This window comes from Gymnogyps californianus, chromosome 2 (assembly GCF_018139145.2).
Source record: "Gymnogyps californianus isolate 813 chromosome 2, ASM1813914v2, whole genome shotgun sequence".
Classification (NCBI taxonomy): domain Eukaryota; kingdom Metazoa; phylum Chordata; class Aves; order Accipitriformes; family Cathartidae; genus Gymnogyps; species Gymnogyps californianus.
In genome coordinates this window covers 103,947,290-103,972,760 of record NC_059472.1, presented here as the reverse complement: position 1 = coordinate 103,972,760, position 25,471 = coordinate 103,947,290, and the positions used below count along the sequence as shown (strand labels likewise).

Here is a 25,471-nt window from a genome sequence, read left to right as displayed (position 1 = left end):
ATACTTTGTTTACAACAGCCCTGAATAAAACCAAAAAGATAGAAAAAGAATCAAATCAAAAGACCAGTGATGGAACTTTGAAGTACTAGCTCATTAGCTTCAATATATATCAACATGAGTTTCCTTCAGTGTCCATCTGTTAGACATGATTAAGAAGGCAGCTGTGCCCTGAGGTAAATACAAAACCTATGAGATACTGTAATCTTTAGAGATCTAAATTAGTTTGAGTTTCTCATTTAGAGGTTGATGCAGTTCTGGGTTACAGTAATACTTGCACATGGCGACTGAGCTCCTGCAGATTCCACATTTGATCAGAAAGCCAGGAGATTTAGAAGAAATTTTGAGGTTGGTTTTTTTTTTTCTGCACCCTTGAGGGTTTTAGTTGCATCCACATGCCTTATCTAAGTGGTACTGCAAAAATTAGCTGGTCTGCCCAAGGCATAGACAGACATGCACTTGTGAAGCTGCAGTAGTGTTTAAGGAGCTTCCAAGACTACCTCTATGTTACTGATTCCTTTCCTAAGACATAACTGCTCAGGCAGTGGTCTAGTCACTGGAGTTTTCATGTGTTTTGGTGTCTTTGTTTTTCCTTTATAGTCTTAAGCAGCATTGGAGGAGATTTATATGGGCCAAAGTTCAGGAATCTGTCGTCTCTTGAGATGATCTGTTTACTATGTCTAAGCTGGAGTACAGTGACTTTCTAAATGATTACAGATGTTTCACATATGAGTGACTGATTAGGTTATGAATCAATCCTTCAAACACTCGTGTGCTTTTTCTGGCTCCCTGGCAGCCTCTTTCAAACTGTCTCTGTAGATGAATCCTGACACTCAGGAAGTGGGAGCTACAAGTCCTAGCAGTGTATGTGATCGTGGGCCTGAAAGAGGTGGCCAGGCTGAAGGGACATTGGCTCATCCAGTTTTCACAAAGGAAATACTTTGAAGAACTACTGGAAGAAATCCAAGCTGATTCTCAAGCAAAGTTGTTCATGCCAGGCCCTACTGAAAGAAATGCATTGGAAAATTTCCATAAAAGCAAGGAAAGGGTATTTAAAATCAAAGATGATCACGGAGAGGAAAGGAGGTGAGATAGCTGGCCATCACTTGGTGTTGCTTAGGCACAATTTAGTATGGACTGATGGCTTTTTACCCAGGCAAGTATCTCCAATACCCTATTCAAAACAGCACTGAGACAGTGCCACACATACTGAGAAATGAAGTCCTCTTCCTTGAGGAAGGCTTGGGAGCCATCTGACAAGCAAAAAATAATTATAGAAAGAAAAGCATCATAGCAAGGAACATAATGCAGGTATTTTTGAAGCTCTCAATAAAGAAATGGCTGTGCAAGACCACAAACATGATCTTATGCAATAAAAATTCAAAAGACATGAAAATGATAAATTAAATCAAGGATGAAAAATCAAGGCTAAGAAAGTGAGAAAGAAAGAAACCAAGCTGTATCACTAGCAGTTCTCATGCCATCTGTGCATATGAGGAGGTGCTAGACAGAATTTTGCTGATGCATCCTATTTTGAAGGCGATGTTGAAGATAACACAAGTATTGCATTGTCTGTACTGTTATTTTTGTTCTTTCATACAGAAAATCATCCCAGAATCAGTTTGTTTTCATATGGACTTTGAACAATAACAACAAAAAGACCCCAAAACATGGACTGTTGTAATCTAGGCAGCTAGAACACTGAGATACAGAGAAAGCACAGCTCTCCAGTAGAGAAAAGAGGAGTGAAAAGATAACTATTGAAGGAAAACATGCTCTTTATCCAGGAGGAAAACCATGATTCTTTTTATATATCAGCCATCTCCAGTATAGTGAAAGGACATAAAGCAAGCTGGAAAATACTGATGTAGTAGATTATGTTTCTGCTGTGAATGTAGGGGATAAGTTATCCCTGATTATTCCATTCTGCAAAGGGCATCTTGCCGATGGTTTAAGGGAGCCAGAAAAAGCAGTGAGCTTTGGCATCCTAGTCTGTGATAAGGCTTCTTCCCTTGCTTTCACAGAAAAGCAACTGATAGCTCTATCTTGTACCAAGTAACTACTAGGCAGCTCTAACCTTTCTGTTAGCAGACGCAGTCCATGTTTTAGTCTCCCACTGCATGCTCCAATTCACCCTGCAGTTCCTTAGAAAAGGACCGCAGTTAATTCATGTGGTATAAATACGTAGTGCAGTTGTAGCCAAGTAGCGTATCAGGCAATATGAAGACCATATCTGTAGGTAGGACAGAGATTCGCTGCAGTCGGGAAAATTCCAGCATTGCTAATGTTTCCAGATTGCCCACCATAACAGTTGTACGTTCCTGACTGGAAAAAGTAGGTTTTCCATTCAGGTGTGGTTTTATGCACATGCAGTCATGTCATGCTGCAGTTAGCAAAACTACACTTGGATCTCTTGAGAAGGGGGAGATTCTTCTGTCAGAAGCTCTACAACTACTGGTGTTTTCCGTAGGTTTACAGCACAGTACTCTCCTGTCTTGTTCCAAGAGTCCAGGAATGATGATGCACTGAGAAATGGAAGTTTGTTTATTTTTCAGAAACTGTGTTTTACTCATAGTCCCCTAGGTTCAGCTGCAGGCATGCCTGATACTTCTTGCACATTTTTGCTCTTGTCTTCAAAGTCACCATTTTGTAAACAACATGGACATTCAGGATATTTTAATATATTCAAGTTCATTACTGAAGCAATCTTCAAAAGCTAACTCTGGTGTTTCACTGTGACAGGAGAGTGTCTGGATTCTCCTTCCATTTTCAGACATTTGTTTTCCACTGTTTCATGTAGTTTGAGTCCACTTACAGAATTTAAGTACCTAAGTTATACATCTAGAGTAGGTTCAGTTGCCGAAACAAAGGCTTCAACTGCCATAACAATGTCCCAGGATATCTCACACATTTACTTAAGCAGGCTGATACAACACAAAAGCGACAGAGACACGCATCTCGCTGCAGTGACAGCTGGCATGCCCCGGAGTCTCTAAAATGACATTAACAGTTGTGTTTAGACTGAAACCTGTCCTTAGAGTGGGATGATGTGAATGTGTGTATGTATGAGATTATATACACAGATATCTGAAGACTGTAAAGATAGCAACTGGCCTTTTTGTAATTGCAATAGAAGTTTATCAGTTTGGGTTTTAGTTATTGTTTTGTTTGCTTCATAGGCACCTTTTTTTTTTTTCTATTTGAGCAAATGCCTAAAATGAGCCCAATGTTGTCATTATTCTGTATGCTTGCTTGATAATGTCAATTCCTGTTCATTACAACAAGAAATCAACCTGTAATACTGATCTTTTCCGATCTGCTGCTCTGTATATTGTCTACCTTTGATTGTATGCTGCTCTGTGGATTTACTCCTTAAGTTGAAATAAAAATAGTAGGCTGTGGAATATCTTTTTTTAACAAAGATTAACTTTGGGGGCCCTTTCAGCTTCATTTTAATAAAAATTTTTAAATATTCTCTGCTTTTAAGATCAGTCTTGGACAGACGTGACTGTTTAGAATCAAGGCAGCAGGAAGCAGCTTTGGTTTTGTTCTGTTTTCCTTTAAGAGAAAAGGAAATGCACTTCCATGGATGAACTGAACAGAACGACCTTTTGAATTAAGACTTCTGTCCAAAACAGTAGGCCCATCCTATGGGGAGAGCAAATCTACAGATCAGAAAATTACTTTCATCTTACTTGTGGTTAGACTGATGCTGTTATTTTAAGTTGCTCTTGTGCGGGGAAGAGCTGCTGATGTTGAATGTGAATACTTACATACTCAATGTAAGAGGGACATCAGACTATTAGAGTGTGTCCAGAGGAGGGTGACCAAGATGGTGAAAGGTCTCGAGGGCAAGACTTATGAGGAGTGGCTGAGGTCACTTGGTTTGTTCAGCTTAGAGAAGGCTGAGGGGTGACCTCATCGCAGTCTACAACTTCCTCAAGGGGGGCAGCGGAGGGGAGGTGCTGATCTCCTCTCTCTTGTGACCAGCGATAGGACACAAGGAAATGGAATGAAGCTGCACCAGGGGAAGTTCAGGTTGGGCATTAGGAAAAGGTTTTTCACTGAGAGGGTGGTCGGTCGCTGGAACAGGCTCCCCAGGGAAGTGGTCACGGCACCAAGCCTGTCAGAGTTCAAGGAGCATCTGGACGATGCTCTTAGTCAAATGTTTTAGTTTTAGGTAGTCCTGCAAGGAGCAGGGAAATGATCCTTATGGGTCCCTTCCAACTCGAGATATTCTATGATTCTACTTGTGGCACCCTTTTTGAAGCATGAGCACAAAAAGAGAGCGGTGAGGAGCAAGGTTAAAGACCCTCTGTGTTCCTGTAGCTCACAAATATCTATGGTGTTTTAATTCCGTTTTCATTTTGTAAAGTTAGTAAGGACTACGTTTTTAGTAGAATATGCAAGATAAAACCCATCTGTAATTTAATCAGTTTGTCCAAACTCTGCTGGTATATACGTAGATATTTCCTACTGGTATAAAGGAAGATATTTTTGCTTATAAAAGCTTGATATGCATTTTTTTCCACAGCTGAAGCTGTTAAATCTATGCTGTTTGAATGCACTTGTGAGGTGAGTTCATGTGGTTGTCAGAATTGCTGCTTGGTTCAGCAGTATTTTGCTTCGGTGATCCTGAATGGTGACACACGTTTTCTAGAAAGATGTTTTATCGTTCTGGAATATGGAGAAATGACATGCAGGACTGCACCCTCAATAAGTCAGGTCGTTGCATGTTGTTATGGAAATCTCCATAACTGGAAGATCGGTGAAAAGCCATTACTTCCAAGGTACGAGTGTTTAATTTCTGTTATTCTGATTAATGTATTTAATAAACAAATTAGTAAATAGGAAACTATTTTTCATATGTTTGTTGTGTAATTACAAATCTATCTGGATATGGCAAGCATTGTGACATGGTTACTATATGATTTATTGCTTTCATGCTGTTGAATTTTTTTGGTATTTGGATTCTGGTTTTGTTGCAACTAACTGTGCTATTTAGATCAAAATGGGACAGTTCCTTGCCAAAAAACCTTATCTGTAAAGACACAGAACTATTCTGTGCAGGGGATCACAAGCATTTAGTTCTTGTAAAGTACTTTGATTGGTCTCAGTCTAGTTCTTCATTGCACTATACAGGCTTGAAGTTTGGCATTTCCCACTTTCCCATACTTTTGTACGTGTCTTATTTACTGATATATTAAAAAAAAAAGTTTAGAGAGAAGGAGCACTCACTTAACTGATCCAGAAATCAGGTTGTGGCTAAAAACCTTTTTCCTTTCTTTTCCTTTTTTTTTAAAATGCCTTTATTCTCCCCGCTGCGATACCTGGAATTTTCTTTTCTGTCAGTGTACTTAGTAAAAAATTGGAACAATTTAGATTTTCTTCTTTGACTGCCATGTTCAGACAACATGTATTTGTTGCCTCTGTTCTGTTTTTTCTGTTTCCTTAGTTTCAAAGGCATGAGTTTGACCATCACGTACGTAGATTGATTTGGTACCTGGAAGGAACAAGACAGGCTGCTATGTAATGATGTCTGCCTCTGTTTTAGTTTAACATCTGGCTACTTCATGTTAAAGTGCAATTAATCAGAGACAATTAATTTCTTTGCAATAGGTTCTAAAGCTTCTACAAACTGTAATACCTCTATGGACTTGGCAGAAAATATGAGTTAGGTGAAGTAAAAGCAGGTATGCAAACTGGTCATACGCTTTCTTTTTTTCAGTATCTGATGCAATACAATCCAGTATTGACACTTTTCTTATTTGTCATAAGCCCTATTGTAGTGCTGCTAGTTCTGTCATCTTTGGCTATCACAGCCTGTCACAAAATTGGTCAAACTCAAATGCATCAGTTGTACATGCACATTGATGCTGAACATGTAAAATACAATATTTCTTTTCTAAGTATTGTATTTAATACTCATTGCAAAATCTAGTTGATTTGGAAAATAAGATTTTCTTAATACTGAGGGGGGAGGAGGGGGCAATTCAAAGTGATGCCAGTCAAGAATTCTGAAACTCTTCGCAAAAGCTGCTCTTTATTTCAATGATTTCTTTGTTTTGACTGAAAAAAAAATCTCCCCCATGTTTAGGAATTGCTGGATTATTCTTGCACCTCAGGAAGTGGCTCAGCACTGCTATTTTTACTGCAAAACGCTAGTAGATGTAGATAGGTCAAGAACTAATCATGTCTTACAGCAAAAATGTAAAAGCACCAAATCAAAACACTTTGTCAAAACTTACGTTATACTTGTGAAGCATTCACATCTGAATTTAAAAACTTTACAAGTCTTGTTACATAAGATTATTCTACCTTTAAATAATTTGATACACATTTTCTTCATTGGAAGGAAGGTTGGATTTGACAGTTACTCAGCCGTTTTTAGCGATCTGCCTATGTATGCTACCAAAACAACCATGCTATTCCACATTTAAAGACAACGAATTGTAAAGTTACAATGATTATTATTCTCCTGCCTTCCAGATTCTGTGCATCTATACCACAGGTGAAGCAAAATTGTAATTTAGTATTAGAAACCATCTCCGTTTCTCAAGCCATCTTCTAATTTTAAAGCATTCAATAGTGTATCACTGTAGATTACTATAATTGCAATGTATTGCGTGATTCAGTTGTTGGAATTAGTTCGTCGAGGCAGAAGGTGGAGCTTCAACAACTTGGTATCATTTTTTTTAAGAAAAGGCCACAATGGAGGAGTCTGGAAAGCTCAGTGGCAAGGAGAGAATGTTGCTGTGAGAATCTTTTCATCAAGGGATAAAAAAAAAATCATGATTTAAAGAAGCTGACACTTTTAGTACCATACTACTTCAACATGTGTATAATGGTATCATTATTTCCAAGTAAAAAGGACTAATTTTTCATATATTTATCTCTTAATGAGAAAATCTTAGTCATGTACTTTTAGGGTTCTTTGGGGGCGGGGGGGAGGAGTTGTACTTTCATTCAAAAATTTTGTTCAAGTCTATAATTTACTTGAAATTTGTTATAGAAAAAAGGAACTTTTGAAGTATCTGAATTATATGGCTTTGAAATATTTTTTTCTTACAAGCCTGTAATTTTGCAGATAGTTATCTCTCTGTTTTTGTTTGCTGTTTCTTAAATAGAGGTTAGAAAAGAACATGATCTATATGATACAGAGGCTTTTAAATTTCCTTTTTTTCAAACTAAAGTAACAAACATCCAGGCTCCCTTATGTTATGGGACTGGAGAAAAGTGTCCATTACGAATCTGTCTAAAATTATAATTTTCATAGTTTATTCATTTACTTAAATCCTAATCAAAAACAATTTTACTTAGTAAGTTGGTGAAACAGAAAAATAGTCTTTAGAATAAGACCTAGGAGGAATTGATCTCTTTTAACAGAATAGAATTCTTACTGATCAGTGAGTTCGTAGCCAGTGGCACAAAAAAGATGGTTTCATAAGAAACAAGGATTGTGTTTTAATTTTTTTTTCTTTAAAAAAAAAACAAAACAAACACTGGAGTTAATTAGTAGCTCTGCCAATAGATTTACTGATCCATTCCTCCCATATCAAATTATTTTCAAATGCAAGCATAGTAACACAAGTTAACAAGAATTTCCTTTTTGTTTTAGGGTTCATTGCATCAGACATGACATCAAGAAATTCCAGTAGAATTTCAGCCTTGCTACCACAAAAATGAGTCACTGTATATCTACATGCAGTGACATACAGTTGATAATTTATGGTTGTTTAAATTTTATACTTTTTGTTGCAAGTGATCTTGTATATCTACATATTAAAATGTTTGGGTCAGAAGGTAAACCAGCAACAGCACATAGGCATTAAAAACTAAAAATATCTTCGTTAAGAATTGTGCCGCTGCATTGCTGATCTCGGTAAGGAATTTTCATTGTTTGAAAAATAATAACAAATTCTGGATTAAAAATAATCTCTTCTCCTTGTAGTTACTAGATCTGCCATGTGTTTGAATGAGGAAAATGTAGCATTTATTGGACAACTCGTGTTGCATACAAAACACTATATGATATTTAGTCACAGGAATAATATATCAATCTGATCAGAAGTCCTTCTCTGTTAATCCTAATACCTCAATTGATAACGCATGCTTCATGATTTATTCACTTGTACACAGAAAATGCTAAACAGGATAGAAAGACTGTGATGAAAATATATGATGTCTGTGTGATTGCATTGTACTTCACAAAAGAATGTTACGTCTTTTAATTACCAGTGCTGATAGTTGAGGTGATTATAAAATAAGTGATCCAGAAGCAAGGCAGAAACCTAGCAAGGATAACTTCTCAATAAATTATAGATATTACTAGAAAGGATTCTTAATCTAAACTGCCTTTATTTATAACATTTTTTTGGTCACCTTCCTGATTTTTGCCACTTGGCCTTTACGATTAAATAATAAAATAATTGAACAATTGTTTTAACAATTAATTTAAATAATTAAATAAGTATTTTAATAATTTTGTAATAATTAATAGAACTATTAAATAAAATATTATTTAATTTTGTAATATCCTACATTTAAAAGTATAAACTACTGCACATCTATTCATAAGTGTGCAAAACTGATTCTCTTATGTCTTTTGGGATCTAACTCATTTTATTTAGCTATGTATTTTCTGCACTGTGGTTTCTCAGATAGACTATATGCTATATGTTCTTCTGAAGAAGATAGTTCTATAAATATATTTAACTCAAAGTACAGATTTTGCCAAGATTTGCTGTTGTCAGTCATACACTCGAGCATCTGCAGTAGCAATAGAGAAAGGAAGGTATATATAACTAATTTTCTTGGAATTAATTCTGCAGGGTTATTTCTCACTTCTTTCATAGTATCTATAATTCCTTTAGTTTTCATTATTAGGACAGACTATTTTTATTAGCTTTTTTCCAACAATCCCTTATATTATGGAGCAGAGTAGAGTAGTGGTGTTAAGGGGTTGCTGCAGTGGTTGACTGTGAATACAGCACTGCAGCATACAGAGTGCCTGCGCTAATGCAAAAGACAGTCATGGAAACTTTCACTGACTGTTGAATGAGCTTTTTACAAAAATTTAAGTTGACTTGATAAGATCTAGCAATTAATTTCACAAAGGCAAACAGAACTTCTCCTGCAACTATATAAGTGAAGTAAAAAAACCCCCTCATTTTCTATCTCCTTTGAAGCATTTGAGGCCATAACTCCTACGATATGTAATCCTAGTTTGTTTCTGCTATGTCTTAAAATATAGGAATGTGTCACACAGAAAACGGATGGAACAGATATGCAACAAGGAGTTTGAACTTCATGCTAGAAAGAGATGAAATCTGGGAGGTTGTGAATGTGGAAGATAAGTCTTAACAGTTAGAAAACATTCCCAAAAGCAGAGTGTTTCCTAAAGATGAAACAGTTTTGTTTGTTGCTGTCTTTTGTGGTGATTAGGTCTTATTCTGAGGTTGGAAACGTAACTTTTGTTTTTTAATCCCCAGAAAGGCTGAAAAATTTCAACAGCTTCCTTTGCTAGGTTTCTCTTCCAGAGCATACTTACAGGCAGTCACTTACAAAGGTCCAGCAGAACAAGGGTGCCTTCAGCTGCTTCAGGTTTGTTTATGAGCACTTTTAGATCTGCCCTTTATAGTAGTCCCTGCCCTGCTAGTGAAGGCCCCATTCATTTCTGAGACATAGCCTGAAGGTCTGTGTGAAGAATCAGACAAAAATAGGCCTGAAAAAGATTCTGGAAATCATCAAACCTTTCACACTCCTCCAAAGCGAGATAAACCATATCCATGTGCTTGGCAAACATTTGCCTAGACCATTTCTGAAAGATTTGCCAGACTGTTTCTGGTGGATATTCAACAACTTCCCTAGGCAATACATTTCATTACTTCACTAGCCTTATCTTTAGAAAGCTTTTTTTGATGTCCAACCTGAATTTTCCTTGCTTCAGTTGTTGTGAAGGAAAATAAGATATGTTTGCCAGAACTTGTCCATGACAAAATGCTTCTTGCCTCTTGCTGGCTGTCATGGTGGCATGGTGGTACTCAAAAATAATGTTGGATGACTCATTCCGGGGGGGGGGGAGGGGGTGTTCCCCAAACAACCAAAACAAAATTGACTGGTATATAATTTATTATCTCTTTCCTTTGTCCTTCTTCAAAAGAATCAGTGCCCACTATCCCAACCTCTCAGTACACTCCCAATCCGCCACAAGCTGTCAAAATAACACCAAGTCCCAACATTGCTTCAGCTGTTTCTTTGAACTCCTGTAATGAGCAAACCACCTTGAACTAATTTGAAGGCAAAATTCTACCTGTTTTCACTTTTTCTCACTAAGTGATATAGTCAGCTAGCTAGCAACTTCCAGTAATTTCAGGGTTTAATTAGCATAGATGAAATAATCTGCCACTTCCTGTTAGAGCATTTCTGCTTTGCTGTAGCACTTCAGCCTTTCTACATACCTGATTTGATATTAAATAGATAATACTGATTAATTAAATGTGATAATGCTAACTTCAAATCTATATGAATTAAACTTTCATTTGGAAGTATTTTTCATCTTACTGTTAGGCCTTGCAGTAACACATTCCTGGACAAAGAACTGATCAGATGTTGGAAACAATCCTAGACTTGGCACAAAATGGTACATGGCACCAGAACTTCTTGATGACTTGATTTTGGTTGATGGCTTTGATGACCATAAGCATATTGACATGTGGGCATTTGTTCTTGTTCTATGGGCAATAACAAGAAGAACACTCATAACGGTAAGTCCAAAAAAAAAAGAAAGAAAAATTAAAATTTGAGTTTTTCTAAACCTGTAAGTAGAATCAGGGATTCCTTGTCAATGAGTTAGTGTTTTAGTGACTAATTAGCAATATTAGAATTGCACTACTAATATAAAATCTGTTCTGTAGCAACAACAAACACAGAAAAAATAACAAACATTAACTTAGCCAGCCAGAAAATCAATATGCCAGAATGCTCTTTTCCCTTACCTGCATTGCATTTGGAAGTATGCCCTTGGTGCTTTCTAGAAAGAATGAGTTTGCTCTGTTTGTTGCATACCACCTTTTTAGGAGCAAGATGGAGTCTTTAGGCATTTTGTAGAAATGGTACCTTCAAAATTGCACGCTACTGTTTAAGACGGCATGTTTTGCTCATATGTAAGGTATTCAGAAGCTGCAGCATGCTTTACAGGGATACATGAATGATAATATGCTCCTCTGGGAAAAATTCGGGGAATGCAAGAGGAAAGGCAAGGAACGTACAATTCCTGCAATAGTGTACTAGCTCTAGACATGTGGCCTGTTTTCAGCTGTTCTTTTTTCCATTCATTGGGTTTTTTTTCAACTTGTTTTACTTCCATTGTTGCATATTTTCTTCAATTTATATTCTGAGTGACTTTTAATAGGTATCATAATTTATTTTTTCCCCGTTTCCTAGCATAACTGTAAAATCCTTCACGTCCTTTTCAAAGGAGAGGATCTCAAGCTAGTTGTAAGGCTAGTGATCCAGAGACAGCTAGCTGATTATGTGTCCTGGTTTTCTTTGCCTTGCAGATAACACATTAAGAGATCTAAAAGTGGATTATATTATTTGGTTCAAGGTTGGTTTATGTGATAAACAGCTCATCCCCCCAAACACAAAGGAGCACAGAGGCACAGCAGCAGGTGGGGGAACCCTATAGCCCAGTAAGAGGAATAGAGACCCTGTCCCAGCCCATCCCAAAGCTGTCCTGGGAGAGCCATCAGCCTCACTGTCCAGCTATGTGACCCAGACAATGAACCTGCTGGAGGGGCTCTCTGGATCTGGGTTGTGCTAGACTTGCCATGGCATGCTAAGGGGAGGAACCAAAGGTGGGGAAAGGTGGGGATTGAGGTGGTTTGAGGAGGAACAAGCATGGGAAAAGAGAGGGAAAAGGGGATAAAAGGGGCTGGTTGTGTATAAACAGGTGGCCGGTCATTACACTTAAGGTCATTATGCTTTGGTCATTACATTAAGGCCGCGCCCTGTGCCGTACCAGCACATTCTGTCCTGTCGTCTCATGAAACTCCATTTCTATCTATTTTCTTGGGCGAGAGACAGCGTATTTTGTGTGCACCGAGGTCCAAGTGCCAGCAAGTGGAGCTGGGCCGCAGGTGTCAGGGCCCACGTGTCTGTGCTGCAGCAGCTGGAGCAGGGGAGGGTGCCTACCTGAGTGCATGATCACTAGTGAAGGTCAGGCTGGGTTTGTTGGCAAGTAGGTCAAGCGGCCTGAGAGCCAGGTATGTGCGTGCCTTCCTGCAGGTGGGACTCCTGGAGGAGCTGGCTGCCTGAGCCAACCCCAGCAGGTGCAGGCCAGCTGCTGGAGAGACCATAAGGTATGGGGTTGACTGGGAGACCAGTTGGTACGTGTGTACCTGTGTAGGAGGCAACTGGGGAGAGAGAGGATGCAGGACCAGCTGTCAGATGCTCTGTGTGTCTAAGCCCAGTTACTGGAGGGATCCAGAGCATGCGTGCCTGTGCGCTGGTGCGTGTATGGGGTGGGAGGTCCTCTACCAGCAGCTGAAGTGGGGCTGCAGGCCGTGGGAACTCGCACGCCCAGGCGCTAGTGGCTGGGCATGCGTGAGGATCCAGGGGCAGCTGCTGGATAGGCTGCCTGAGCCTAGCTGCTGGAAGGATCCGCACCGTACGTAGAGGTTTTCCACTAACAGACCTCCATCCTGATCAACAAGAGAGAGGAGCAGGATGAGGCTGTCGGTGCTGTTTGTGTGCGTGCCAAGTGTTTCTTGCTGTGTTGTTCTGTGTGCACGTGGACTGTATCTGCGTGTGCCCCTGCCCGTGCCCGCTGGGAAGAGGTGCTCGGCCCTGAGACTGGTGGGACCTGGGGGCATGGAGCTGCAGCAGCCTCGCTGCTGTCAGGCTGCCACATTCTGCAGATCCCCAACATGATGTTCTCATGAGATTTTTTTTTTTTTTTTTTACTGTTTTTCTCAGCTTGCAGCAAAATGACCACATTAGCATTTTGCAGACTTCCCTTCTGTTATTAATGCTATAGTTATGATGTTAATATCATTTCAGTTGTTGGCTTAGCAATTTGTTGTTCTTACTATTGCTGGATAGGTGTAGTCACAGTTGTCGAATAAATAAGTAAATAAACTTTCATTTAAAAATAAGTTTTTCTTTAGGAATTGGAGAAGAATTTAAAGTATGATTTTAGGATTGTGTTCCAGTATTTTTCTCATATCTTCAAAGCTAGGATGTACAGAACAGCAAAAACCACACCACATGACTTTCGGACCCTGTAAGTATTTTAAAGATAAAATTTTGGTTCTGTTTTTGAAAACACTCTTGCATCTCTAAACATGCATGATGTATAATAAAATGCAACTTGATAAAGTACACTGACAGTTCCCCCTTCCCCAGCTTTCATCTCATTATTGTGTCTTCCTTATTTGCTATTTACTGAGTTAAAACGTAATTAAGTAAGGTATATAGGTACACACAAAGAGCATCACTCATTTAAGTTGTGATATCACTAAAGTATTACTTGATTTACCTTTTGGGCACTAGTAAGAACATTTTTAAACCAAGTTACTTCTTCACTTTCTCCTTTTAAGATGCTATGTGTAGGACTTCATTACAGTTTTGAAAGGTTATTTATTCTCAGGCTTTCCCTGAGAAGAGTGTAGGCACCCAGAAAGGTGAGGGGCTCATAGCTTTTGTCTTGGATGTTGATACCCACATCCTGCCTCTGTTCGCCAGGAGGAGCTGAGATTTGGAGGATGGCAATCCACCAGGACAGCTGAGGATTTAGGAAGAAGCAGGTGCCAAAGGAACCCAGGAAGTGTATACACAAAGTGTATACAATATTTACATGCTTCCAAGCAGTCAATATATTTTTTTCCAATTTCAGTGTTAGTTTTATGTATCTTCAGTCTTGATTTAGGTCACTAAATTTTACTTGGATTTTGCTGTGTTTTGTGTATACATATATATATAAATAAAAAACCCACTTGGATATCAGTTATGAGAGAGATCAAGTGCTTAGTGATTTTTAAGGTCTGGTTTAGTTTCAGTACCCAAGAAAAGTAAATACGAGCATTTTAAAGGGAAAAGTAATTCTTTTTATTTTCAGTCTTAGTTATCAAAGACAATAAGAATTTAGCTATGAATTTTTGAATATATGATGGGGGAGCTTTAAAATTATTCTTTAGGATCTGAATTCTGATCTATTGTGTATGATTCCAAAATTAACAAGTTATTTTGCTATAGTGTATGTTATTTAAAGCTGCCTAACAGAAGAAGTTTCATTTGATCCTCGCGTCCCTGTGTAGTGATGGCAAGGACCACTGCACGTGGAGGACCCAGTGACCCACGTCACAGCATGCCTGAGCAGGTGCAGGCTGTGCAGTGCCGCACATGGCCCTTGGCCATGGGATAAACTCAGCCAGCTCACTGCACCCGAGGATCCTGCGGGCAGCACTTGCTCTCGCTAGCCCCGCTGACTTCTCCCAGTGCCCTAGTCCTTGTTCTCATCAAAAAACGTGACTCCCTCTCTCCATCCTTCTCAGATGCCTGTGGCTTTTCTTTTCCTAGCAAAGACATCAGAGTTCTCTAATAACTTCCTTCACTGTTAAACTTAATAGGTAAACTATCCATATATATTTTTATTACAAAAAGTAACAGAAGTTAGAATAAAGTACCTTTTGACACTTTTATTAAGGTATTTTGAGAAGTATTCAGGATTAGTGCATACTAGCAAAGTTCTACCCTAATTCACTCATGTCACTCAAGTACAGGTACAAATGGGAATAGGCATTGATCTGTAATTCACATAATTATAATGTCATCTTGGCAGAACTTGCTAGCTTAATGTATGGAATAGCAAGAATAAAATAATTTTAGTTTAGCTAAAACTGATTAGTTTTAGCTAGTTTAACTGAAACTAATTTAAATAGCGTGACACAAACTGGTTGCAAAAAATGGAATTTTATGCCTTCCCCTTTCTTTTTTATTTGCCGGTCTACATTATTTTTTTTTCTGTTTGAAACTACAAGCAACTGCATAATTGTCAAATAGCAGCATAAATGATTTCATACTGCCCACACCCGTTTTTGCAAAGCTTGCAGACTGTGCTCATACAGAAATGTATGTATAGCAGTGAATGAATTAATTACATACAGTTCTTTGAAGATTACTAATTGAGAGAGTATTATAATTGCTAAAACATGGAGAAAAATGTATAAAGCTCTTTGGGTGCTTTAAAATATTGCACTGTAGGTGCAGGTTATGATGTAATTTTTAACACAATTCCATAGTACAGCAAAACATAAAAATAAGCTTTGGAAAATATTTCAGCAGCAATTTGGTCCTTAAACACCATATGGAGAAGTAACTAATCCTATACACAACTAGATGATTCAGTGGGATAATCCACAGAAGAATTTCCATATGGCATTCTCAATGTTCTTCAACACATCCTTTTCTATCTCCAACCCATACTTATGATATGCTGGCAGATGCACTGCTGATACTGAAGCCTGAGTTGAAAAGCAGAATGAATATCCATTTTATCTGTATTCAAAGACATAGATGTGTCATCACTTGCTAAATGCTGTTATTCGTCCACCTGGATGGTGAGCCAACGCCAGGAAGTTAGGATTTCAACTGGCATGAGCATGGCCCAGCTCTACTATGGTACAGGTGTGGTAGACTGTATATTTAGACAGTTGAGTTTAGATTCAGATCTAGATCATTAGGATGGTTGAATGATTTGACTGAACAATTCCATTTGAAATACTCTTTTTCCATATTTTAAAGGGATCAATTTTCTGCTCCCCAGACTCCAGAATCTTCCAGTATAGTTTCCCTCATTTCCAATTTCTCAAACTGAAAAAACCTTTTTTCTTCTATCAATCCCTTAATGTTATTCCAGAAATCGAATTGAAATGATCTTCTGTCCCATTAGAGCACCTTTTACATGAAGGTACTCCACACACTTGCTAGCAACCCTGGCCTACATATAGTAGTGTTGAAGGCAGCAAATCGATACAGTTACATTAATACATAGCTCCACTATAGAGAGTATACAGTACAAAGACTACAGAGCATACAAAGAAGCATAGAGAGTAAAAAGCATCTGACCAAATAGCATAAATGTAAATGTATCTTGGTAACATTTTTTAGGCATTATTTTTAGCATCACATTCTTTAACATGGAAGGACATGGTAATTAGGCTTTACTGACACAGTTTTTCTATGTCAAAGAGAATGAATGGTCTTGATGCTTCCATCAGTCCACAGCCTGTTTTTAAATTATCTATTTCATAAGCTCTGTTACCAAGAAGTATATTTTACTTCACTCAGCATTCTCATTCGAAGAGAAGCAGACACATCTCTAATCCCATAACTGATTTCAGGGGTTTAAAATTTAGACTGACAGGTGACTTTAGTTTCAGGTCATTTGCTCTGTTGAGAAAAGTTACACAATGTAAAGCAGAGCCAGATTTTTTTATGGTACCTTTTATGAACATCAAAACTGCCTCTTTCAGCAAATGTGAGATCTATTTCAAATTCCTTTCCAAAACAATAGAATAGTTTCTTAACTTATGCTCACTGATGATGACAGAAATCTTATTTACTTCTTTAATTACAATTTGCTATGAAGGTAATTATATACTCCACATTTATTTAATCACTTTTTAGTTGGCTATCCTTCCAGACTTGATGTATGCAACATTAATTATTTGCCTATGGCAAGATTTTATGAACTCTAATAGGCACCACATGTTCAACTTGCTTAAAATTAATTGCAGACATTGTATTTAGCATTAATGTACATCTTTATTGGCTTTAATTTCACATCTGTGTTGCTTTATATACAACTTTCTTTATCAATGTAACTGCACACTGCTTCTGATACGTGTAATAGCAGCCACCAAACCTTGCTTTTGTATTTGTGTTTTACCTTTTAATGTAATTCTAGTTTTCTGGTTTTAAAAAAAGTGAAGTGATTTGAAAATAAATTAATCTTTCTTATTCATTATTTGGAAATTCAGCTGTAAAATGCTGCCTGAGATCTAATGGAGAAAAAAAAGTAGCTAAAGTTTGCCTGAACAAAAAGCATTGCTTGTTTAAGAACAAAATCTCTTTGAAAGAGGCTTTGTTGTGGCAATCCATCCTTGGCCTGAGGAAACAGGCAACAGCCTCACTTACTAGCTAGCAGCTTGTTAGGAACAGTCCTACAACTGGTCCCACAATTCCTACCAGTTCACACACAGACGCATTTGAGGTAGCTGTAAAGCCCAACCTAGTTCCAACAGAGAGATGAAACAGAACAAGCCTCAGCACAGGAAAGCTATTCAACATGCACTAAAGATCTGGCACTGGCTTATCATGCAGGTATCTAGCTGTTGATACACAGATTAGACAAATTAATGCTAATTAGGGTAAGTCTACAAATGTTGTAAGTACCTTTCCAGTTGTAAGGTGAAGATATCCGAAGAATTACAGTAAAGCAATTTTTTTGAAATATTCATAGCTAAAATACAATCGTTTTAGAAATTACCAAGAAGAAAAATGCTACTGGCTTCCAGTAATGAGATAAAAATAGAAACAGAAGGTATAGAAGATGAAAACAACCTTTTGTCTGATAAAGTACTGTGTTGAGAGGGATAGCTGTGTATATTGGTTCTTGAAGATCTTAAAAGGTTGGGAAGCCAATTTTTATGGTGCACAGAAGTTATGTACATCTCAAAACAGATATAATAATATGTTAAATTCAAATATAGGACAGTATATTTTCAGTCTAGAAAGTACTCTACTGAAATGTATAGAGATATGCCACATTGACAATATGGTTCTCTGGATTTAAGAAAAACGTGGCATCATCTTACTTTGAGGGGATCCTGATCAGGTCAGATCCCTTTTAGTAAAAATGTATGTTTGGACCAGTAATTCAGACCATGACTACATCAGAATCTTCACCTATTGCTGAGGGAGACTTCAACATAAATATGGAGTAACATTCAAACCTTTTAACGTTTCAGCAATTTTTAGGATAAGGAAGCAGGATCAGACACTACTCAGAACAAAATATAATGAACTAACTATTCTAGCTAATACAAAAAATGTAGCTGAATGAGCAGATTTTATTATATTCTAAGCAACAATAAATACAGCATATAAAGTATTCCTTTTTCCTTAGCAGTTGACAAGAGCAGCAAAAAAACAAGATACATTTGCAGAAGGGTTTCTGTCTTATCACCAGACTTAAAGTATGCTGTCAGTATACTTGTAGCAAACTGCTTTACACTGAGGCATTTAATTATTTCAAGCCCCCAAATTCCACTTCTCATTGTTAAACATTGGGTAGGAATCAATTTTAAATGGGTTCTGTTTTAAGAAGACCGATATGCATGGTTTAACTGGAAAATCTGCAGATTCAACATCCAAACTCCCAAGGAACAAGTGTCTTGGCTTTCAGTAAGGACAGTATAAATTTTAACTTAATTGTTCTAGGAAGCAAAATTTTAAAAGTTTGTATTATTTCAAAGTTGCTTCTTTAAAGTGAAGGAAATACTTTCAGTGGTCTCAGTTATTTCTTCTGGAACTGAAGCAGTGACTTGGAGTGACAATGCAGAGCCTTTAAATTACCAGACATATTAGCATCTTTTCTCTGCTGTTTGCTTGCAGGGTAAATTACTGTTGATAATGACTTCACACATAAATAGCATTCAGGGGAAGCAGACTGCACAGCAGTTCACCCTCATCCAAAAATCAAGCCAAATTAAACCGTTTAGCGTAAGTGTGGAAAAATGCATTTAATCAGTTCAGGCCCCTTGTATTTTCAGAGAAACTAAACCAGACCGCAAATTTGGCCACCTGGCTAATTTTGCTTTTGGATCTGCTGCCACCTCGTGGGCTCATGATGAATTTTAAGTCCCAAGATGTCAGGCAGAAACTTAATAAAAGTTAACCTTGGGTTTTGGGGGAAAGGGCCAGCTATTTAACTGACATGTAAGCCCACTTACATATAAGCATCATTTCTGTCCTGGTGTGAAGAAGTGTTTTTTATAATCAGGTTACATTTGCCACTTTTCAGTTTCTTGAATTCACAATTACAGCAACAACTTTAATTTGTTAAGACTTCAAATTAAAATACAACTAAATGTACTGTTACTTCTTATGGCTTTGCTCCATAAAGAAGTAGTACAATTTAATCACTCTATACTGGTGTATAGGCAGATAGACACGATACAAAACTTTTTTCATCTCATCAGTGTTCTCCTGTATTGCCTTGGGGTTTTTTCTGGACCATTTATGAATTTGATACTGGAATTAAAGAGCACTGGGTTCTTACAGATTCTCCAGGCTAAAGAAGACCATGGAGTCATTAATAGATTGGTAGCTTGTCAGATTGTCTTTGGAGAAGGAGTTTGTTGGGATGATAGATTGGGAAAAGGATGTAAGCAGTTTGAAGGACACTGAATTTTCCGGGTTCTTAGAAATTTTCCTGTTTTACTATTGCCAGAAAATCCGATAATGGGATCCTAAGGTGCTCATCCAAGAAGTCTGGAGCTGTCAGAAGCTAATCCATTCACCTTCGAATGGCCAGACTTTGAGGTAAAATAGTCACTAGCTATGAAATGAGCAGTAACTTCAGTTTGCTTTGACTTCACTGGATAGCTTACATTTAATTTCTCTTGAATTCTAAAAAAGTGGGATGATTTGATCTCTACAGGGAAAAGAAACTGCAGCGGTGGCCCTACTGTACAGACGTTTCTTCAGTTACAGACTCTTTTTCTAACTTTCTACGCTGTGGACTGAATCTCCACAGGTCAGATTGCCTTCCTGCTGCCAGGGATAGGAAGGTCTCGCCACTGACCCAGCCTGCAGTGTAGACACAGAAAACCGACAAACACCACACAACTTGAACGAAAGGTTAAAGAAGAGCAAAAGCAGTAGCAGCCCAGCACAGCATTCCAGGTTCCCTTCCCAAACTGAAGCTCATCATAGGCAACACCGCAAGCAAACAACGGGAACTGCACGGCTGCTGCATGGACAGCGAGAAGGTACAATGTCCCCAGGAAGGCCAAGACAGCTTCCCTGCCTGTCACCTTCAACCTGGACATGAGCCATCCCCAGCCGCACAGCGGGCTCAAACCGTGATTTAATACCTGCCTGAGCGCTTCTGGTAGCTTGACCTGGAGCCAGCGGCAAGAGCTGATGATGAATCAACAAGCTGCAGCCATGACAGTCTCCTCATCTCTGTACTTGGGCAGGTGTCCTCCCAGCCTCAGGTGTCATTCCCGTTGGGTAACCTATGCTTTGTGCCGTTCAGTTCGTTTCTCCCACACGGTCACTGGATACACAAAGTAATTTCAAGCAGAAGACAGCATTATACAGTAGGCTTACAATCAATATGCTAAAAGTAACATGTAGAAATACATTACTAATGCAAATATTATATAGATAAACTAATTCAATGGAGGTCTCCGCCTCCTTCACAAAAACTTTCTCCTAAATATTGTTTCATCTCTCCTTAACCCCCTTTTAAGCCATACCCGCCCGAACCCTCCCTCCGGGCACGCCCTTGCTGCTCCATGGGCCGGGGAGGGGGGGCGAGGCTGCGGGCTACCTGTGCGGGCGGCGGCGAAGGCCGGCACAGGCGCCACACAACCGGTGCCCGCAGACAGCCCAGCCCCGGGCGGACCCGGCCGGCCGCCCTGCGGTACCGGGCCGCAGAGGAGCAAGCGTGGCTGCAGCAGGCGCATCGCCACCGCCGCCAGACACCGCTCCGCCACCGGCGGCCACGGCCCTGCTGCGGGCCCCGCCCTTTTCTGCCCGCCGCCTTTCCCCGCCGGGCGGGGCGGGGCGGGGCCGGGGGCGGGGCGGCCGGCGGCGCGGGACGCAGCTCCCCGCGGCGGCGGCTCTCGCCCGCTGGAATGTCCGCGGCGGCCAGGCGGCGGGGGCGGGGCCTGGCTGGGGAGCCGCAGCCAATGGGGGCGGCGGGAGGCAGAGCGGGGCTGGGAGCGGGCGCGGGGGGAGGGGGCGCTGCCGGCGTCAGAGCCCGTCCGTCTGGCGGGCGGGGGTCGCGAGGCGGAGCCGTGCGGCGGGTTCGCGACCGGGTCATGGCGGTAACGGCCGCTCGGTGGCCCTGGGCCCTGCTCTGCCTGGCGGCGGCTCCGCTGCTCTTCCCTGGGGCGGCCGGTGAGTAGCGAGCCGCGGAGGGCGGGAGGCGGCTCCGCGGGTCCCTCTTCAACAACATGGCGCAGGGGCGAGGCCGTCCGCGGGGTGCCGAAGCCTCGGGGCGGTGGCGTCGCTCGCGGGAACGGGACGCGGCCCGGCGCCGTGGGTCGCTGCTGTCTCGCCGCAGCTGGGGGTAGGCTGCCTGGAGCCGGGGGAGAGGAGGGACGGCACCCCGGCACCCGCCTGCCGTCCGCACCTGCCCCGCGGGAGCGGGAGGCCGCTGGGCGCGGGGCCGCAGCAGGTGAGGGTCGGGGGCGGCTCCCCGGGTGCCCGCCGGGCGCTGCCAGGGAGGGGCAGCGTCGCCTTCCTGGTGTCAGTCCTCTTCCCTTGTCCGGCCCGCCCCCCCGCCCCCCGTGAAAAGCACCCCCTCTGAAACCCTGGTGCGAAGACCGGCAACCCGAGAGAGGGGGCTTAAATAGCTGAGGTAGCGAGGAGTGGGATGCAGGGGTACGGCCGTCTTTCCCGCATCCCGCCTGGCAGTGTGATGGGGATAGACCTCTTCTTTGACCCCACCGGGTTACATCACTCGGGGCCGGGATTTGTGTCGTCGGCTGTCATGCTGGCAATAGGTAAATTCCCAAGATTGTGGTTTGAAATGGAGAAGACCTGGTGTGTTGCTCCAGATGGGTAAAACCTGACTTCTGGATTGCCATGCGAAATGTCAGAACAGCCCTTGTATTCCAGGGCTTGTATGCCTTGTGATTTTGCTAACATTTTCAATAAGAAGAATGGTATTGAATAAGGTATTGAATTTTTTAAAAAGTGAAGGCAAGAGAGAAGAGAGAAAAGGATAGTGGTAACATAGTTTCCTGCATTAAAGTTGTGATAGCAGATAACTTTTTGACAGGACCAAAAAAGAGTAATGAAAAAACAAGGCAGCACAAGCACAGATATTGGCAAATAGCTTTTAATAAATAGATCACGTTAGTAATGCTGTCACAGGAATGGAAAATAGAAAATATGTAATACTTAAATGCCTCAGTGATTGCAGTCTTCTGCTTTAATGGGCATTTCATTGTTGTTTCATAGTTCTGATTTCTAGTGAGGCACGAGTTTAGGAAGAAGGCAGTAAAAAGCTAGTGGAATGAAATATGACATACTCTAGCCCAACTTTCCCTGACAAACCTACTCATATTGCTGAGATAGTAGATCTTATCAAAGAAGGAAGTGTAGATATTTCACAGTTGGACATGAATAAAATTTTGAAATGCAACCTGGAAATTTTTTAGTAAAACTAGAGAGAGTGGGAATGAGAAAGTAAGGAACTGACTGAAAGAGATGTTATAAGACGTTTCAAAAGAAGTTAACTGGAAAGAGAACTGAGGAATTGTGTTTGGAGTGGATATTGTTAATAACTTCCATTTCTGACTTGAGCACTACAGATCATTCTGGGCCAGTTTAATTTGCTGCTAATTCAAGATACCATCAATTGATTAGGATTTTGTATAAAAGGAGTTAAACGACCATGAAGTTTAGTGTATTGTTACTTCATTGTTACACTGTTTGGTATAATTGATAAGAGTTGAAACTCAGCAGTGGAAGTGATTGAGAAGGAGTACTATCCTGTGTGTGTGTTCGTTCATCATAGGAGGGTTGAGAGCCACTGAAAACTAATGGATAAAAGGCCACAGAGTATTAAATAATCTGTGAAGGGGTGTTTAATAAAATGTTGCCTAAGATATTCATGAACTCAAATCGTAGTGACATATGCAGTTAAACATATGCATTGTCACATAAGCCAATGTAAATTCTCTTTATAGGCTGGGAACTCTGAATTCTTGGGTCTCTTAAATGTAGCAGTTACTCTCAATAAAAATTTATAGAATGAAAAATTTCTGGGACTTACAGTGAAACAAAACAACAAAACTGTGATTGAGTAGCCTGTATTTCTGTTTGTAAGTAAAGCCTATGTTTAAGTACATTTGGTTGGATTTCTTTGCTTATGACAATTAATTTGCTGGATATCTTTTCATTGTGAACCTTAATGTTTTCTCCAGCACTGTGTTAACGTGCTTGCAGTCCGATTGCATAGGCACTGAAATTCAGAAACGTTTCTGAAAATAAGTGCAACTCTTGCCTTAAGAAAAACTATCTGTTCTTAAAAGTTAATGGTTTTTATTGTTGTTATATATTTCTAATACCATGGCTTTATAACAGGGCTAAGAAAATGTAAAGCAAAGCTTTTCAGTTAAGTGAAATAATAACTGAAGTTTGAACATGGTGGAGCCTGCTCATGATGAAGTTGATTCTTGGCACAGATCAGCTTACTGAACATAGTGCAGGAAGACCTGCAAGATCCCATGTGTAGCCCTCAAATTGGAAAGATTTTTAAGCCATGTGTGTCGTATCTCAGTCCTTTTCTGTGGTGGTAGAAAATTGGCAAAAAACATTAAAGTCAATTTTACGATTTCATTCTTTCATTTCATCGTGTTGTAAGCAGGATTTTGGTGCTGTCCTCATTTATGACAGCCATTTTGCTGTGTTGTTTCTGATTATTAATGAAAACATTCACCAGTTACAAGTCCTACTTTGGTTTCTCTTCTTTCCTCTTCAGGAATGATAGATTTCTACATTAAAATATAGCTCAATCCTGTAGTAGCCATTTTAAATTCTGACTGTTTCAGACAACCTTTTCAGTGATTTCCCCCCCTCCCCCAGTTCCTTGACATTTTCAAGCTGAAATTTTCTTTTCTTTTTTAATGTCATTTCAATATTGGAGAATTTTGGGTTTGGTGGTGGTGGATTCTTTTGTTTTCTAAATTGGGTATCTCCTTGTAACAGCTATAAGCTTTCAGATGAAAACACTTGTAAGCTGTGAAATTATCACGGAATTCATGCCCAAGATCCTTTTTATTGGTTCGGTCAAAATCTATTTAGTAACTAGGTATTGTGAAATACAACTTTATATGTGTGGTGTCATTGTACAGTATTGCTTTTATGTTGTATCAGTGTGATACGTAGTTCAGATACAGTTGGACAGAAATCTGTAATCATTAAATGGTCCTGTGCATGCAGATGTGCATGGAAGTAAAAGCTTTGAAGGAAACCTCTGTCTGTCTGTTTTCTAATACACTGTTCCAGACACTGGGCAGTGAGGATGAAAATCAATATCAAGGAGTTGTGCAATTCATCTTATGTTGGCCAAGCTTAACTCTGAATGAAGGAAATATTTGGATGGTAGGGGGAACAAGGCACAACAAAGTGTAACGTTAAAAATGCCGCTTTAAACCTTGGCGTTTCATGACTTCTCAGTGCTTCGGTTCTTGATTGTTTTCATGTTGATGTGTTCACATCTGTGTTTGCTCTATGACTTCCATCTAGTCAGGCAAAACCACTCTTAATCATCCATCACTAGTGAAACAATTTACAGTTTTGTTCCAAGTTTTTAAGAAGCCAGAGTTCAATGAGCAGCTGTGTTCACCTCTGTGTGAAAAGGGGTTCCTGCTCTGATTTCCTTTTCCACCTGTTCCTAACTGGTTCTTGCACTTGTCAGATTCTGAGATGATTCCGTTTACAAAGGCATATAGTCTCTATGGAGTTTTTTGGTGGGTTTTTTGTTCACTTTTTTTCTTTTTTTTTTTTTTTTTTTAATTTCCCCTGGGTTAATAAATTGAATTGCCTCATGAAGGAGTTTGGCAGGTCCCAAGCTAGTGCAAGTTAAGCAGCAGAAATGTGGCTAGAAGCAGAAGGAGGGGGAGTGAGATCTGCTTTTGGTGGCAGCGAGTGTTCAGAGGTAATTCTGTGAGACTCAAACGGATCTCCGTCAGCTTCGGAACAAAAATTTCTCATGTTCTTTTTTGCCTTCTGGTAAGGAAAATTTCTCCTGATCATCTGTGGACCAGACAGGCCATCAAGTGGGTGCTTCTGTTCAGAAGTGATAGTTAAGTGCTTCGAGTCTTTTAAATATCTTTTTCCCTCCCCCTGCTTTTCCATAGGCTTGTCTTGTTGTTACCATGCAAAGGACAACTTAATGTGCCGTGATGTCTGTGAACAGGTAAGCTTGTTTTAAATTTGGTTTATCCCTCAGAGTTAAAATCATGCCTTTAGACAATGATGTAGCAAGATTAGGGTTATAAGCAAATTATTTTCTATGTGAATACTATGTGTGAACCATGAGATGTAATATTATAGTTATTTAAATGAGAACTTAAAGGTTTAAAACCGTAGTCCTCTTTCCTTTCATAGTGGAAAACAGGTTCTGCTGCAGTTGAGGAGAAATAGAGATACAAATCTGAGGTCA

At 39.8% G+C, this 25,471-nt stretch overlaps 1 protein-coding gene and 1 pseudogene across 4 annotated transcripts in view; both read left to right on the top strand.

The window, feature by feature from the left end:
- Positions 1 to 277: 277 nt before the first annotated feature.
- On the top strand, positions 278 to 11,562 carry LOC127012667 (activin receptor type-1-like; annotated as a pseudogene).
- Positions 11,563 to 21,113: 9,551 nt separating this feature from the next.
- RECK (reversion inducing cysteine rich protein with kazal motifs) overlaps positions 21,114 to 25,471 on the top strand; it is a 65,241-nt gene continuing 60,883 nt past the window's right edge. For 2 of the 4 annotated variants that reach the window (XM_050892153.1, XM_050892152.1), the window contains exons 1-2: positions 21,114 to 21,192; positions 25,167 to 25,225. In XM_050892153.1, coding sequence (XP_050748110.1) covers positions 21,114 to 21,192; positions 25,167 to 25,225 — 138 coding nt within the window. Of the gene's footprint in view, positions 21,193 to 25,166; positions 25,226 to 25,471 lie in introns of those variants that run through there. The other 2 variants (XM_050892154.1, XM_050892155.1) reach the window with 2 other exon arrangements.